The 19,045-nt window shown below is 37.9% G+C and overlaps 1 protein-coding gene across 4 annotated transcripts in view; it reads right to left on the bottom strand.

Moving 5' to 3' along the window:
* Positions 1 to 19,045, bottom strand: part of LOC137268378 (neprilysin-1-like) — a 131,848-nt gene that overhangs the window by 44,325 nt on the left and 68,478 nt on the right. The window contains exon 1 of one of the 4 annotated variants that reach the window (XM_067802940.1): positions 632 to 704. The exons of the other annotated variants lie outside the window; for them this stretch is intronic. Coding sequence (XP_067659041.1) covers positions 632 to 665 — 34 coding nt within the window. The 5' untranslated portion in view covers positions 666 to 704. Of the gene's footprint in view, positions 1 to 631; positions 705 to 19,045 lie in introns of those variants that run through there. 4 annotated transcript variants of the gene reach the window in all.

A 19,045-nucleotide genomic window follows, 5' to 3' on the forward strand; every position in this document is an offset into this window, starting at 1 on the left:
ACATGAATATGTTGCATTCATTATGACAGGTCAAGCAAAATAGATTGAGCATTTATCCTCTGAGGAATGTGGAAATAATTACTCAAGATGAATATACCTGTACACAGATATTGATTTGCGTTGTTATTGATTGTCCGTTCAATAGATGAACATGGTCCTCCGACCCATATACAACACAATAAATTAGCATTTGTCAATGAAGACTGAGTTGGAAGCTGATAAGCAGAGCATGATATAAACGTAAGACGGAGATCAATGGTAAGATACAGATTTATGGCAGAAGGGTCATGTTGCCTACAAATGGCTGAAAGAGTTTGTTATGAAGTAGTTCTGAAAAGTAAAACAAACAAAAAAACCATTATTTCTTATGTGTGTCAATAATTTTAACACAAATCATTTTGAGTAATTACTTTTTTTATATGTTTATTTTCACATTCCCTAACTACTCTATAATGAACCTTGTCAGCCAGGATGACAATATATCCCCTTTGCTATGAATCTGTACCTGACCAATGATTTTTTACCTTTGTAAGTGTCAAATTCAGTGAAAGTTATTAGTCTGTAAACCATTTCAACTGTTAGTCAGGATTTTCTCATTCTGCAATCTAGAACTCTAAGAAATAGTCAGTACCTTTATGATGAACTTCAACAGCCTCAGTTCTCATGAACAAACACTATCCTCCTATCCTGCAGATTCAACAATGACAAACACAGTTTCTCATGTATTAGGCCGAGCAGCTTTATGAATATGCAAATACTGGAACTCTGACATTAACCAGCAGCAGGATGTTTTGTGTTGGTCTGGGGCCGGATGTGCTTGTAATCTCGGAACAACATAAAGACATTATTTACACATTCTGGTATAAGTAGCTTCTTTATTCCTTCTGATGCAACAAAAGTGATGGGACGTCATTTTTAGGCCTGTACAAACAACTCTGTTAGGCAAAACTGGCTATTGGTATGACAGCCTTGAAGAATATTTGTGTTCTTTTACAGGTTGGATGTGAGATGCTAGTATTAGATATTTATCGCTTAGTGAAACCCACAAGTGTATGGTGCTAACAGACTTTGAAACATGATCCTGGTGATCCTGGATTCAAACCCATTATAAATCTCTAACAAACACACCTAACAGACGCACCTTTGTTTAGCAATCTGCATTGACTTAGACAATTTCATATATCACTTTAAAGGAACTGGTTTAAAGATCAGGGTGAGAACAGGTCTTCATTGATCCATGTTTGTCATAGGATGGAAGTAACGGGATTGGGTGTACAGGCTTGCTCACTTGATGGACACAAGTCATTGTATCTCAGCTCATGGTCACTGGATTGTCTGGTCTTGATTATTTACTTTCAGCATATACCTGGAATATAGCTAAGTGCTGCATTAAACAACCAGGTTAATGTACAGCTAGTACACAAAGATCATTCCCTGGACTCGACATTGAGAACTGATGCAGATCATGTGTTTCAATGTTTTGTTTGTTGTTTAATGATGCTCTCAGCAGTATTCAAGGTGTGTGGTGGTGGTCTATAAATAATTTAGTCTGGTCCAGACAATCCAGTGATCAACATCATGAACATCAATCTACACAAATAGCATCAGCAAGCCTGACCACCCGATCTATGGTAAATGTTACTGTACTTGCCTAGGAATACATTTTACACCTGTTTTGAACATAATGAGATATACAGACAAATATTTGTTGTATAAATGAACAGAATAATTACATTAACATTAACTATGAAAAAAATATGGGAAAACCTTCTAAATTGGTTATTACATTTAAAATGTATAGATTTTGATTATAACCAATAATCGTTTATCACAAGTCCTCCGATAATCATCAGTGGATTTGGTTTCACTAAACACACTGCAGTGGTGGTCATTTTTAGATGGTCCGGATTGTTATATTCTTTGCAAATTTTTTTCATTGTATACCAACTAAACTAGCAAAAGAAAGTGATCTGTTTTGCTGTTTACTAACCCTCTATTTGGGGCTAATGATATATTGTATAGGTAAGGAGTAGGATGGGAATATTTTGTCATTGGTTTAGGATGCGTAGTTTAATCGCCATTGTTCGCTTTCTGTCAGCTTATCTTGTCTGTATATCCAGCATGCTAGATTAACATTGATTTTGGTAAAATAGGAGGTAGTGCATTTTATATTTATTCATTTGGAACAAATTTAGTTTTTTAGTTATTGAAATTCCATTTAAACTAGCGAAATATATTAAGCTCTTTTTACAAACCAATCATTCAATAATATCTGGCAAACGAAAGGAAAAAAGAACACATGTGAGAACTTATTATAAATGTTAAAAGACTGCACTTGTGTAAACAGATTCAGAATTCATTTTCACTTAAAAGGTTTAAATGAACCATACTTTTGTCAGTTAAATATATTTCTCTCATTTACATATAATGAAGATGATTCTGTAAACTCTTAAATATATTACATGACTGTCGTAAAAATTTTATGGTGTCTTGTGGCATTTTATACGTAGCTGGACGTATATGTGACCTTGACAACTGCCAATTTAAGATGTCATAACCAGACATCTTGTGTTTTCTTGTGAAATAATATTCAAGAAAAACTTTGTGCCTTGAGGATGACAGTTTACAATTTATGTTATGCATTTTACATATAATTTTGTACTGTCAAGCCCAGGGTATGAAGCTGGTTGTTATCTGAAGCATGTGTAAGATGTGTGTGATATGATGTGATAACATATGCCAAACTGAATGACAATACTGTGTGGTCAATATATAAACAAGTTATGTCATGTCCTGTGAAAGGACCTTTGCCTCAGGCTATGCATTTTTACGCTCTGTCGTCAGGATATGTGCAGCGTGTCTGCAACATCTACAGCCACAACAACTACTACTACAAAGTATAAAGGGTTTTGACAAATATGCTGGTCCACAAGACAAAGACGAGTAAAATATAATCAGGTTCAGTGATTTACAATTTGATGTGGTTTTTGAGACATTTTTTATCATTCTCATCAGGTCATAACTTCTATTACTTTCAATAATTGCCAAGAGTCTACGTTGTTCATCCAACAGAACACTGACCTGTTGTCTGCAGTAGGGAGAACCATGTTTGGCTCTTAACAATTTTGTTTGTTGTTTTATCTGTATGTAGCAATATTTCAGCTGTATTGCTTCAGACTGTCAATCAAGTCTGGACCAGACAATCCAGTGACTGATAGGGTAGAAGTAGGTCTTAGTAACGTTTTTGCCAAAACTACAAGCACAGAAGAGTTTCACTGACAACAAACAAATGGACTGAAGGTGAATGTGGATTTTGAGATCTTGCACTACTAAGGGAGGCAACTATGTGAACAGACAACTGTTTAAATTGTCTGAATTTGCTGAACTGACAAAACACAGTGTTATGCATGGGCATAATACTCAAAATACTTTTTTCTCCAAAACATTGAACCTCCTTAAAGGGGTTGTGGGATAGTACTTGGGTGCAGTATATAATCAAGTAAGAAGAACTGTAATTTTATTGTCAAACATGATTTTATCGATATTTAACCAACAATCCTGGTTATAAGGTAATGCTGTTTCTCCAAACACCATAAATACAGGCGTGGATGGTCTGATCTAAAATTACCAAAACCTTTTCCAGTACATAATTATACAACAAAGTGGGTGAGCTGCTTGCTTTATGAACAGAATCCTGCTTCAAAACAGTAATATCCCACTGGTTAGAAACCAGTTTAGCAGAAGAAATCCATCAAGTGAATGAACTGTCATAGACATTGTTCGCTCCTTTCTCTGACTTCTTCTGAGTAATTCATCAAAGAATATAAAAATACACGAACTCTTTCTCCACGCAGAAGATTATTTGGGATCTCTTCTCTTTGTGGGATATCCACAGAACACAGGATTTTTTAAAATTGTCCAAATGTGCATGGAGCTTTAACACGAATGAGTTGCAGCTTTTGTGGCATCGATAAACTTGATTCATCAAGGGATGAAAGATGACAGGTCTGTCCTGGTCTCATACAGAGGGATTCAGTGGATCTGCTGGTTGGATCGTCCAGGACAAGTTCACAGTTGTGTCCATTGATTCCATGTCTTGTGATGTCCTCCCACAATATTCCAGTGACCTTTTGATAAGTGGAAATCTGTTAAGGATTACTATTTTGAGCTGTAATTGGGCAATTATAGAGTAGCATCTAAGAAGAATGATTGCATCAACAGCCATGTTTAATTTTGTATCCTCTGTTTTCTATGGCAGTTGAAGAGGCAGAGGGACATGGTGTTGAGAGGTCATCCATCTTGTGAGATAAATGACATGATTCTTTTCCCTAATATACAGAAAACACCCCATGGCCTGTCCTAAGAAGTGGTTTTAACTTAAAGTCGAATGTAACACAGGCTAAGGAGTTGTTGCACTATGTTTGCATTGATTGAAATGCAGCCAGTCAACATCAGTACACCTGGATCATGTTGATCTTAACACAAGTTTATGAATATTTGTACACTATAAAATTACTTTGATCATCTAGTGACCATTTCTCCTTCCTCTCTCCCTCCTTTTTTCTTTCTCTTTCTTTCTACTCCCTTCTGTCTCTCTCTCTTCCCTTTCTCTTGATCTGTCTTGCTCTACATTTCTCATCTCTTCTCTCTCTCCCTTTCTCTTTGTCTTGCTCTCCATATCTCACTTCTCTTTTTCTCTCTCTCTTGTTCTGTCTTGCTCTCCATTTTTCTTCTCTTCTCTCTCTCCCTGTCGCTTGCTCTGTCTTGCTCTCCATTTTTCATTTTTCTTTCTTTCTCTCTCTTGGTCTGTCTTCCTTTCCATTTTTCCTCTGTTGCACTCACTCTATCTTCCTCCGTTTCTTCCTGTCTCCTCTTTCCTTTTTTACTCCATCCTTCCTCTCTCTGTCTTTCTTCACTTTCTCCCTCATTCTTTCTCTCTCTCTCTCTCTCTCTCTCTCACACACACACACACACACATATGAATCCTTTGAATTTGCTAAGGATTCATGTTCATCTTGGCATCATTATGTAGCACAGCTTGCTCTAACTTACTCCTGCACAGACCCTCTATAGTTAAGAATTCATGGTTTGAATCACCCTTTGAAATATCCCTGATCTACCTCAGAACAAGATTAAGGTTAAGAGTGGCACAATTAGGTCAACGTTAGTTTGAGGAAAGCAACACGTGACCTGGTCTAAATCCAGTAATCACATGGTGAAGTACTGGTGGATTACCTGATTGACATACATCATATAATTTGAATAAGGATGAAATGGACCCTGAATTACTCAATTCAAGCAGGTTACTTCTTACAGACTCTTGTCTCCATATGAGGTTGCCCATGTGAAAAAAATCATTGTTATTGGAACCATGAATAAAATGATATAATTCCATTCTCCAGGGCCACATTGATTGGTTCTCTTCAAACCAACATTTGACTTTATTTTCAGATATGCTGAACAAACGCCTGGGCATGAGAAGCCTGTCAGGACTTTTTTAATATGTTCATTCTGAGAATTGATGCTGTCTTTCAAAATCTAACTTTAATCTAATAATCAACATCACAATCATCCCTTGGGGGTTCCAAGGTTTCTTTTCGGCTCTATGAATAGCAGGCTCCACTGACATGGCCAATTCACTGCAAGAGCAGGCTTCCGTTGATAGGCACATTGGGAGTACCACTGCGATTCTAATGCTCCGTCTAGACCATGGACTTATCTCATCAAAGCATCGATTATTCAATTACTGCAAGATTATTTCCTAACCATGATATTAGCAATGTTCCCCTCAGACAGAGTATTTGTAGTTTTAGCAGGTAATGACGATGATCTGATCAACGATGGGATTGCACAGTAGTGTAGGGGGTTAGGACTCCTCTCATATGGTGAAGGTGATCAAAAAAAACAGATTCTGACGTTCTTGTGTTCTTTATTCAGTGTCTGTTCGATGTGAAAAAAATGGAACAATTTTATCTTTTTCCTGGTATGTCATGCATGGAGACATCAGCATTAACAAACACTAAGAGAGTGAGTCACGTTTTACGCCATGTTTAGCAATGTTCAAGCAATATCACGGCAGGGGACACCAGAAATAGGCTTTACACATTGTTTCCATGGGGGGTATCAAAATCAGGGTTTTGGTGAGAATTATTTAGTAAAATAGCTTGGAGACTTCTAGAAACAGTAGTGACAGTATGTACCATTGTTCACAATCTTTAGCCTATCTTCTGAACACTTTCAATGACTTCATTAGAAACCACACAATCACTTGTGTGTGCATACGTGCATGCGTGTACACTCTATATCATGATAGGTATGTATATCATACTTATGTAAAAGTCGGGCGCCTATCCCTTAGTGCTACATCAGTTGTATATCTATGTAATGGTATTGGAGTTACCACCCCTTAGTTCTAAGATCACATTATACAATGGCACCTTGAACATTAGTTTTCGTCTAGCCAGCTCTTGCTATGATGCAAAAGGCCTAAATGATTTTCCTCAGACTGAGGAATCTCGCAGGGGCTCCTTTCCAAATTAAATCGGGTTACTTGGTTCTATAAACAAATATTTGTCAGGACTATGCATCTGTCAAGTATTGCTGTTGTATTTTATGCTCAACATCGGTTGTCTTGGGCCGTTTGAAACCTAGGCCTAGATTTTTTAGGCTCTTAGTGCTAAGATAGTCATAAGTTAATGTCAATGAATGGCACTTATGACTGTTTTAGCTTGGAAACTCTAGGCACAGGAATCCCATTTGACACACATATTAGAGGAGGCAGTTGTATGTCCCAGCAGAGGTTATCGTTTTAGCTGGTGACATTGGAGATTATTGATTGGTCTTCAGCAGACCATGCTCGCAGTAGGAGGCGACTATCAGGGCCAGGTGGTTGGACCCTCTGTCACATGTCATTGTTTCCCTACTGCATAAAATCGATGCTCATGATGTTGATCACTAGATTGTATGGACTCAGTTATCAGATATTGTATCTTTACAACTTTAAGTAATTTATGACATGTTCCTTGCAATAACTTCGTTTCAAGAATCGTGATTGATGGTGACCCTGATACTAAATGATAGTGGTGAAGTTTTAAATTTCTGTAGTGGCAGTTGTATTTGTTTTACCTGTTCATGGCAATGTTTTATTTCTGTACTAACAACTTCTTGTTTACTGCACAGAGCAGCATTAGTACTGTTAGCAATCACTTTTAGCTTATGTATGCTCCGTTGATATAGATTCATCTTCTTGAATGCCAAACAATTAGTGTTCTTGTTACCATTGTCTCTGATTTTTTAAAAGTCTTTTGTTGTAGCAGTGAAATTACTGTTACCATTACAGGCAGTAATATTTGTCTGTTGTGACATAATGATATTTCTGTTCTGTAGCAATGTTTTATTTGTCAGTAATGAGAACCATATTTCTGTTCATTATTAGCAACTATGGTATATATGGAACTCAAGTGGTGATGTTTCAGAAGTTGTAACCCTGTTACAATTATTGGCAGCTATGGTATGTATGGAACTAGTAGTGATGCTTCAGTATTGGTATTCCTGTTTCCATTATTGGCAACTGTGGTATATGTGGAACTCAAGTGGCAATGTTTCAGTAATGATATTTCGGATACCATTAAGGGTGGCTATAGTATATATGGAACCAGTGGTGATGTTTCTGTAATGACATTCCTGTTGCCATTATTGGCAGCTATGGTATGTATGGAATTAGTGGTGATGTTTCAGTGGTGATGTTCCTGTGACCATTATTAGCGAGTATGGTATATATGGAACTCAAGTGGCAATGTTTCAGTGTTGATATTCCTGTTACTGTTGTTAGCAGCTATGGTATATATGGAACTCAAGTGGTGATGTTTCAGTGTTGATATTCTGGTTACCATTACTAGCAGCTATGGTATACATGGAACTATAAGTGGTGATGTTTCAGTGGTGATGTTCCTGTGACCATTATTGGCGGCTATGGTATATATGGAACTCAAGTGGCAATGTTTCAGTGTTGATGTTCCTGTTACTGTTGTTAGCAGCTATGGAATATATGGAACTCAAGTGGTGATGTTTCAGTGTTGATATTCTGGTTACCATTACTAGTGGCTATGGTATACATGGAACTAGTGGTGATGTTTCAGTGGTGATGTTCCTGTGACCATTATTGGCGGCTATGGTATATATGGAACTCAAGTGGTGATGTTTCAGTAATGATATTCCGGTTACCATTATTGGCGGCTATGGTATGTATGGAACTGCTGGTGATGTTTCAGTGTGGATATTCTGGTTACCATTACTAGCGGCTATGGTATATATGGAACTCAGATGGTGATGTTTCAGTAATTCCTCTTAACGATGTAATTAAATGTCCAAATCATGAACAGATACAGTGTTTCAGGTTAATGTCTCTTTGGTATGGATCACTGACATATTCCAACAGTCCCTGAGAGTCAATCCAGATTAGAATAAGTAACATAAATACAATTAATCATGCTGATTGACTATCAGATATATAGCCAGCAACTCTTCACACTGGCACATTAGCCAACACTTTCTATGACGTCCATCAGCAATCAGGGACTCCACTGGGAAATATGGAACCATTAGTGATAATGTGATTGGGCACCCAGCTGTTGCAGAACTGGAAAGGTAGCATATTGTTGGATATTGAATCTGACATATGTCATCCCCAGCGCACATTCATTATACAAATCTTTACAGTACACTTGATAATGTATGACAGTGATCAATGTCTAGACATTAACCTTACATATTAAATGTCCTGAACATAGGTAGACATGAAAGACAGTTGTGTATAGGTTAGTCCTTTAGGACAGGTTTCCAATCATAGAGATCATTAGTAAGGACTACGTAATGTTTTCTAATCCCTGAAATGCTACGTTAAGTCAGATGAATCATTTCAGCTATTAGACACCATGGGCAAATTAAACAATTGTGAATGTAAAAGGCATATAAAAGGACAACATTATTTTGCTAAACACATATTAAATACTCTGTTTTGTTAAATGTCTTACACATTTGTCTGTGAAATATCCTTTTGTGAAAGTTATGAAAATATAGGTAAAGACTTCAAAGAGTTCTATGCAGCACACATATATAGCTATGTTTGCTGTGTTTGTGAAACTTTTCATCCTGAATAATTTGTGACATATCATCCACTTAATGATAATAGTAAGTGCATTTATAATACGCTAAACTCCATTCACTAGGTCAATGCTCAAAGCACTACCAATCAAAGTGCAGCACAATCTGATTATTATTACCATGGATAACCTAAGCTGCCTGCGAGTCAGTAGTCGCATACTTGTTTGATCTTATATAACATAATACTTGTTCGACTCATTGTCCTAGGCCTAGATTTTCGAAGGTCTCTTAGCGTTAAGGTAATCATAATTTAATCTTCATTTATAGCACTTACGACTATCTTAGAGTTACGAGAGCTTCGAAAATCTAGGCCCTGCAGATTGACCTATGTTTCAGTGGTGTAAGTTGCCTTCTGTTTTAAATGTAATCTCACAATAATATTTTGCCGGTTACTCTATGGTAACATATTGTAAGATATTTTGGTGAAAGATCAAAGGCGCCGACTCTACTTTATCAGATGATAAATGTGTACTTTTTGCATTATGCCACAACTAGTGTCACTGTGCCATTGAAATCTGACCCCTTGTAATCAACTTTTGCATTACATCGTGATGCAAGCGACATCACTATGCATGTTAGTTGCCATCACCTTGTACAGCCTCCTACAGTAAACTACTCCATAGCATCCAGTTTCTTATTTTGCAGTTGCTTCCCTCAGCTCACATGACTGGTGGAAACATTACGTTTTGGTTTTGCAATGGATAAAATGTCTCAGTTTGACTTGCTGTGACACGGTAACATTCACAATGTTTACATTCCCACAATGCAGTCGTGGAATGTCACTTGACTAGTCGACTTCATCTTGATGCACTGATCTAAACTTGCGTTGGTAGCAGAAATGCGATGTTCATATGTTTCATATGGTTTATGTTAATCACAGAGGCAGTTAAAATAATTTAGAGAAGATATTTAGCCCAAACATAAACTGTCATCAAGTTGTTTATCATTTATGTTTTCTGTCAATGTTCGTTTTAACGTAGTGGGGCAGACATGTCAACAGAACAGCATGTCACAGCCTTTCCAAATACTTGATAGTCAGTCGTTTAGTAAGTACTGTCACTGTGGGTACAGTTTGCAAGCTAATTTCTGTGTCACCTCCATAATGTTTTTGGATGAAGCTAAAAGCAGCATAAAACAATACAGACTTTAACAGTTTCATTGATAGAAGAAAATGATTTGGTCAGCAAGTTATGCTAAGTCCACCAGGTTCTGTTTAAGTAAATCCCATCTTCAGATAGTTTCAGAAGAGTGCTCATTGACTTGTAAACACATCACTGTGGCTAATACCCACAAGCAACCAATAAAAAAGCCTTTGATCCACTTAGAAAAGATAATCTTATGGCAAATTGGAATAACTGGGCCATAAACACTGGCACTCCATCATGATGGGAGCTGGAGGGCAACAGGCCAAGGCAAAATAGGAAAACTCTGAAGACTTAACATTCTGGTCATTCAAACTTGGTTTCAGGAACCAGATTACCTCACTCCAAATTGTAAATGTTCACAATTTTCTGTTTAATTATACAATTCTGCAGAAGTTAACAAGGAGTAATGAGTTATGCAGGTGAAGGAATGTTCAGTTGTACTGTTTTAAGTGTTATTCTTCGATTGCAGGTTTGACCAGATACCTTCATTGGGAGCGTAGTGTTGACTTGAGGCAAAATAGCCCAGTAGTGAAGGTGATTCATATAGACCTTGACCCCACTGGTGAAAGTGATTCATCTACACCTTGAGCCTAGTTGTGAAGATGATTCATGTTCACCTTGACCTCAGTCATGAAGGTGATTCATGTTCACCTTGACCTCAGTTGTGAAGGTGATTCATGTTCAACTTGACCTCAGTTATGAAGGTTATTCATCTACACCTTGACCCCAGTGGTAAAGGTTGTTCATGTACACCTTGACCCCAGTAGTGAAGGGTATTCATCTATACCTTGACCCCAGTAGTGAAGGGTATTCATCTATACCTTGACCCCAATAGTGAAGGGTATTCATCTATACCTTGACCCCAATAGTGAAGGGTATTCATCTATACCTTGACCCCAGTAGTGAAGGGTATTCATCTATACCTTGACCCCAATAGTGAAGGGTATTCTTCTATACCTTGACCCCAATAGTGAATGGTATTCATCTATACCTTGACCCCAATAGTGAAGAGTATTCATCTATACCTTGACCCCAGTAGTGAAGAGTATTCATCTATACCTTGACCTCAGTAGTGAAGGGTATTCATCTATACCTTGACCCCAATAGTGAAGGGTATTCATCTATACCTTGACCCCAGTAGTGAAGGGTATTCATCTATACCTTGACCCCAGTAGTGAATGGTATTCATCTATACCTTGACCCCAGTAGTGAAGGGTATTCATCTATACCTTGACCCCAATAGTGAAGGGTATTCATCTATACCTTGACCCCAGTAGTGAAGGGTATTCATCTATACCTTGACCCCAATAGTGAAGGGTATTCATCTATACCTTGACCCCAATAGTGAATGGTATTCATCTATACCTTGACCCCAGTAGTGAAGGGTATTCATCTATACCTTGACCCCAATAGTGAAGGGTATTCATCTATACCTTGACCCCAATAGTGAAGGGTATTCATCTATACCTTGATCCCAATAGTGAAGGGTGTTCATCTATACCTTGACCCCAGTAGTGAAGGGTATTCATCTATACCTTGACCCCAGTAGTGAAGAGTATTCATCTATACCTTGAGCCCAGTAGTGAAGGGTCTTCATCTATACCTTGACCCCAGTAGTGAAGGTGATTCATGTACACCTTGACCTCAGTCTTGAATGTGATTCATGTTCAACTTGACCTCAGTTGTGAAGGTTATTCATCTACACTTTGACCCCAATAGTGAAGGGTATTCATCTATACCTTGACCCCAATAGTGAAGGGTATTCATCTATACCTTGACCCCAGTAGTGAAGGGTATTCATCTATACCTTGACCCCAGTAGTGAAGAGTATTCATCTATACCTTGAGCCCAGTAGTGAAGGGTATTCATCTATACCTTGACCCCAGTAGTGAAGGGTATTCATCTATACCTTGACCCCAGTAGTGAAGAGTATTCATCTATACCTTGACCCCAATAGTGAAGGGTATTCATCTATACCTTGACCCCAATAGTGAAGGGTATTCATCTATACCTTGACCCCAATAGTGAAGGGTATTCATCTATACCTTGACCCCAGTAGTGAAGGGTATTCATCTATACCTTGACCCCAATAGTGAAGGGTATTCGTCTATACCTTGACCCCAGTAGTGAAGGGTATTCATCTATACCTTGACCCCAGTAGTGAAGGTGATTCATGTACACCTTGACCTCAGTCTTGAATGTGATTCATGTTCAACTTGACCTCAGTTGTGAAGGGTATTCATCTATACCTTGACCCAAGTAGTAAGGGTTATTCATGCACACCTTGAGCCCAGCAGTAAAGGGTATTCATCTATACCTTGACCCCAATAGTGAAGGGTATTCATCTATACCTTGACCCCAATAGTGAAGGGTATTCATCTATACCTTGACCCCAATAGTGAAGGGTATTCATCTATACCTTGACCCCAATAGTGAAGGGTATTCATCTATACCTTGACCCCAGTAGTGAAGGGTATTCATCTATACCTTGACCCCAATAGTGAAGGGTATTCGTCTATACCTTGACCCCAATAGTGAAGGGTATTCATCTATACCTTGACCCCAGTAGTGAAGGTGATTCATGTACACCTTGACCTCAGTCTTGAATGTGATTCATTTTCAACTTGACCTCAGTTGTGAAGGTTATTCATCTACACCTTGACCCAAGTAGTAAGGGTTATTCATGCACACCTTGAGCCCAGCAGTAAAGGGTATTCATCTATACCTTGACCCCAATAGTGAAGGGTATTCATCTATACCTTGACCCCAATAGTGAAGGGTATTCATCTATACCTTGACCCCACTAGTGAAGGGTGTTCATCTATACCTTGACCCCAATAGTGAAGGGTATTCATCTATACCTTGACCCCAGTAGTGAAGGGTATTCATCTATACCTTGACCCCAGTAGTGAAGAGTATTCATCTATACCTTGACCCCAATAGTGAAGGGTATTCATCTATACCTTGACCCCAGTAGTGAAGAGTATTCATCTATACCTTGACCCCAGTAGTGAAGGGTATTCATCTATACCTTGACCCCAATAGTGAAGGGTGTTCATCTATACCTTGACCCCAGTAGTGAAGGGTATTCATCTATACCTTGACCCCAGTAGTGAAGAGTATTCATCTATACCTTGAGCCCAGTAGTGAAGGGTCTTCATCTATACCTTGACCCCAGTAGTGAAGGTGATTCATGTACACCTTGACCTCAGTCTTGAATGTGATTCATTTTCAACTTGACCTCAGTTGTGAAGGTTATTCATCTACACCTTGACCCAAGTAGTAAGGGTTATTCATGCACACCTTGAGCCCAGCAGTAAAGGGTATTCATCTATACCTTGACCCCAATAGTGAAGGGTATTCATCTATACCTTGACCCCAATAGTGAAGGGTATTCATCTATACCTTGACCCCAATAGTGAAGGGTATTCATCTATACCTTGACCCCAATAGTGAAGGGTATTCATCTATACCTTGACCCCAGTAGTGAAGGGTATTCATCTATACCTTGACCCCAATAGTGAAGGGTATTCGTCTATACCTTGACCCCAGTAGTGAAGGGTATTCATCTATACCTTGACCCCAGTAGTGAAAGTGATTCATGTACACCTTGACCCCAGTAGTGAAGGTGATTCATGTACACCTGGATCCTTTCTATGTAAATTATGAAAATATTTACCAGTATGTAAAACCTCCATTCCTATCATGTTTTTTGCTTACGAGAATACTTTCAGTTTTGAAAATACTCAGTAACTGTGATCTTACATGTGTACACACCAAAATGTCAAATCTAAGATAAAATAACAGAAGTATATTGAGAGGTTCTATTTCAGAATATGAACTTGGCAGCTTGCAGTCTTTCTTATCATTTCTTATATTACAGATCAAATATATATATAGCAAACACTAACATTTAGACTTTGTTATATTTTTTAAATTAATGAAAATGATAAAATATCCAACTGAATTTGAGTGAAGTGAGTATAATATATTGTGTAAATAAACATATATGTCAAGACTCATGATGAAAGCAAGGCATTCAACAACTATATTAACCACGCCAAGGTTGTTGGACAGAATCTGAATATGTACTGCTGGACGCTACAGTGATAGGAGTAAGCTAGGTGAAGTCATTCACCAAGTCCGCTCAGAGTTAGTCATTGTGGAGAAGCTTTCTGTAAAACCATTGCACCATGTGTACATGCTGTGTGTGGAACAGAAAAGCAATCCAGCTGACTCACATGGCTGAAGTCAGCTGGTCTCAAATGTAAAACTGAGGGCTTTCGTATTGTTACTCACTTCCCACTCGCAATTGCTAGAATGTGATCCTTAAGGAAAATATTAACATGAAATGTTGACTGTGGAATGAGTTTACAGAGACTGTCAACACCTTGTCAGTGGATGCCCTTCCTTGGCACAAACAGCATATCAACAACAACATGATGGCATGGCTTACTGCTTTTACTATCGTCTCCACCATGTCTCTGTGTCTTTGACTCTGAGGTCCATGCATGGTACGACCCTGAACATGTCCAAGGCTTTATGGGAAATGATGCCATCAAACTTCTGTGGAATAGACCAATTTACAGCCTCAGAAGAATTCAAGCCAACAAACCTGATCTTGTCCTCTTTTCACAAAGCCAATGAATTTATTTATATCATTGAATTTTCTGTCCCTTTTGACAGCAATGTGATAGGGAAGATTTCAGGAAAAGCATTCTAAAATTATGGACCTTGCCTTTGAAAAGATTCTCTTGCAACCCAAGTACACTGTCGTCAACTTTCCATTGTTCTCTGTGCTCTTGGTTTGGTACTTCTTGACCTCTTAGGGCAGATCAGGAGAGTGCCTGAGTTCTTCACTGGGAGCACATTCCTTCAGACACTCTGGGTAATGCAGAAGGCTGCAGTGTTGGGGAGTCTATATATTCTCCGGAAAGTACTTTTTGCAGTCTGGGCTGCATGTAGCCAGGGGCAAGGGCCTTGAGCTGATGATGAGCCTTAACATCCTGACTCTGCCAGGACCACCCATCTCAGTGCTGCATATTATCTTTAATCTTTAAAACAATAATAATAGCATGCTTGCAATGTGCTATTTTCCATGTATAACATGCCCAAAAACAAAATGTATACGAAACAGATTCTAAGAGAGAATAAAACCGGGATACATGGAAGAGAATTCAGTGATAGGCTAACCTGAAGAAGTTCGTCTTGAGGATTTAAAAGTAGAAAGTTTTGTACAGGATATTGAGGTTGAAGGTTACTCAAGGAAAATTAGGATACCCAGTTCAGATTAGCACAAGCGAGTACATAACTCACTGACACAAAAAGGTATCTGTTGTTATCTGCCTTAATGATGAAGGTGTCACTCCTATTATAACCTTGAGCCCAGTGTAGTAAGTGCCTTACCTAAACCTTAACCTGGGTGGAAAGCCTTGAGCTCTATACATTGTGGGGCACAAGGACAGCACACTGATGCTCAATATAGGACACAAAATGCTCTACATAGATCACAATGGTTCTGTACAAAGCAAGACACAATGATGCTCTACAATAAGAACATAATGGCGCTCTACATAGGATGCATAAATGGTCTATGTAGGACACAAAAATGCTCTATGTAGGACACAAAAATGCACTACATAGCAGGACTAATGAGCTAGATAGGACATAATGATGCTCCATGTAGGACACAAATATGCTCTACATGGAATGCAAAAATGCTCTATGTAGGACTAATGATGTTCTACATAGAACATAATGATGCTCTGTGTAGGACACAAATATGCTCTACATAGAAGACAAAGTGCTAAAGCTCTACAGCAAGGAAGCACATAAAAGTTCCATTAAGATCATCACTTGGAGCCACTGATGAGCCTATTCACCCTACATCAGCTTCTAGAGTTACATTGCTAAATATACAAGAATTTAACCAAGATCTATGTACAGATTAAACACCATGGCAAATTGATATTACTTTTAATTTCCTTGCATGAATGAGAGAGCCTGCTCTAGCAATCAAGCTGCGTTCCATGAGGAGATCATGCACATTGAGTTTACTCTCTTGGGAACATCATGTACATAGAGATGAGTCTTGCTGCTGTCTGAGACCACTATGTCAGAATAATACGGCTTAGATGAAGAGAAATCATCCAATAAAATGCAATGAGGTTGCAAAGTAGATGTATTTTGATTTAAATCATGCAGTATTTGTCTGTCTTTGTACAACAGAAGCTGCAGTTATGTTAAAACACAATTACAGGTCTAAAACACTGAGAGAATATGAAATGGTAAATCTGAAATGGCTCACGATGATGATGAAAAGCAGTAAGTCATGACAATATATTTAGGAGCCCATCATTGCATAAAACAACAGTCACAGTCATCTCATACTCGCACTCTCTGACTCAATCACACTATGACTTTCTGAGATTCAGAGTCAAGACTGACATTTGTAGAATCTCCCATTACACATAACCTTATAAAATAGTTTCAAACTTTCCAAATGTCAGATGAGGTAATCTGAACTGGTAACCAAAATCTTTATATGTCATTTATACATATTTAGCTATACTCATTGACAAGCTGACCATTTCTCTGCTGTTTTCAAGAATAATTCATGTTATATCAGCTCTCCTTCACAATGTAAAACCCCAACGTTACTTTTTCAATTTTTTAGAAGAAAACAATTATAAGAATTTTTCTAACCATTAATGAGATTTATGTTATTTTTATGAAACATAACTCGAGACGTTTCCTCAAAAGATTCTCTTGTTTCAACAGGAGAAAAGACTGCATGCCAGGTCATGTATTCAATTAAGACCAGGTCAGCGAAATGATTATCCCACCATCAGGTAGTAAGCCTTCAATACATGTCTCAACTGTGACATGTACCAATCTGATTGGTTGACAAATGCTGTTTATTGGGATTAGATATGATCATTTTTTTGCACTTGTTACTGCATAGTGCTCTGTTTAGAGATAATTTTACCTTAAGCCTGAAAGTCACCCTAACGATGTATACTACATTAATGATCACAACAGATTCACAGGTTGCAGTCATATTGAGGAATACGACTGATACTATTTTGCATGTAATAGTGACAGTAAATAACAAAATTAAATTGTGGGACATGAAATATATCATAACTTAATACCGTATATGACTGTAGATAAGTAGCTGGAGTATTTGCTGTGCTGCATACAACTAAACTCACTCACACTCACTTGATAAGCTGAGGTCCTAATTTGAACCATAAAACCAGTATCAAAATGGTATGATCTGCTTGTCACACCAAAGACCTGGGTTCGATTTCCCACATGGCTACATGTGAAGCTCATTTCTGGTGTCTCCTACTGTGATATTACTGTAAAACTAACTAACTCACTCACTCACAGGGACAGGAACTATGGCACTACCACAACTGACACAATCTAGACTTGCTAAATCGGTCTAGACTTCATTGGTTTCTATAGTTTTCTTTTATACTATAGTAGGGGAACCTAAACTTTCAAATAAAGTAACCTGATTCTACAGGCAGCTTTTTTGTTTTCAAACTTCAGCTTGTCTGCAGTAGCACATGGTAAGTATGGACAAAATCACAATTTTCATTCACGTTTGTAAAAAGTCTCTTCACTTCGCCAACTCATGATGTATGTATATGTAATACTGGCATATTCAAACTGGACCTTCAGTGTGGCGAACAAACATTTAAACCACAGGGCTACCCCAGTGCTCCCTTCATTGTGATAGGTAATGGCCATGGGGAAAATGACTAAACATTGAACAGACTGATGTAGTGAGACCAGTAAATAATGCAACCAGAAAGGTTCTTTCCTTATAATGATGATATACATGGTTCATAGAAAGAAAAAGTATTTGCTGTAAAAAAAAACCAAACATTTGCTATGAAAAATACAAACAATATTGCAACAAGAAACAAAATATATATTTGATTCAGGGAAAATAATAGCCATTTTCTTTGAAAAAAACCCCTAACACAGCAGATATTTGATATTAAAAAACAAATCTCACCAGTTCCATTATTGAGTATAAGAATTCGTGTTGACTTGGAAGGCATGTTCAATATGTGTCAAGTTGGTTGTGATGAATAAGCACCAGCACTGTTCCTCATTCTTTAACAGTTTTCTTTGTCACTGGTGACGTTAGTGTGAACCATGTTCACATGACAACATAAACGTGTTAATTGTTACTTCCTAAAGGGGATGTGTACATGGAAAAAAATCATGTTTCTTCTCACGTGAACCAAAATGAAATGTTTTAATTACTTAATATCGGTGTTCGAAAATATACACTCATTCTCCTTACAACGAATATTACCAGCTCTACAAGTGCTAAAATGTTATGTCATTATGAGCTGAACAAGCCAGAGTTATCGCCCTTTGATTATGACATAATTGACCAAAAGCTGTAAATACTGGCATTAATGATGTGAAAAATTTATCACAGATGTAACAATACCAATGAAGCATTGGATTTGAAAATGTGAGTGGCAAGATAGAAATGATCATGTGTATTTTCATTCGTAACCTCACCTCAATAAAAATAAAATATACAAAACAATGTTGATATACATATGACATCACTGTCGGGAAGAGACTTGCTCAAAATGGATTGTTCATCGACAGGATCCCACCGAATGTTTGGAAGGTAACTTTTTTTGTTTCATGCAATGTATGTGCATAGGTGTGACATGTAAGTAGCCTGACTTATTCTAACA

Source organism: Haliotis asinina, chromosome 16 (genome assembly GCF_037392515.1).
Source record: "Haliotis asinina isolate JCU_RB_2024 chromosome 16, JCU_Hal_asi_v2, whole genome shotgun sequence".
Lineage (NCBI taxonomy): Eukaryota > Metazoa > Mollusca > Gastropoda > Lepetellida > Haliotidae > Haliotis > Haliotis asinina.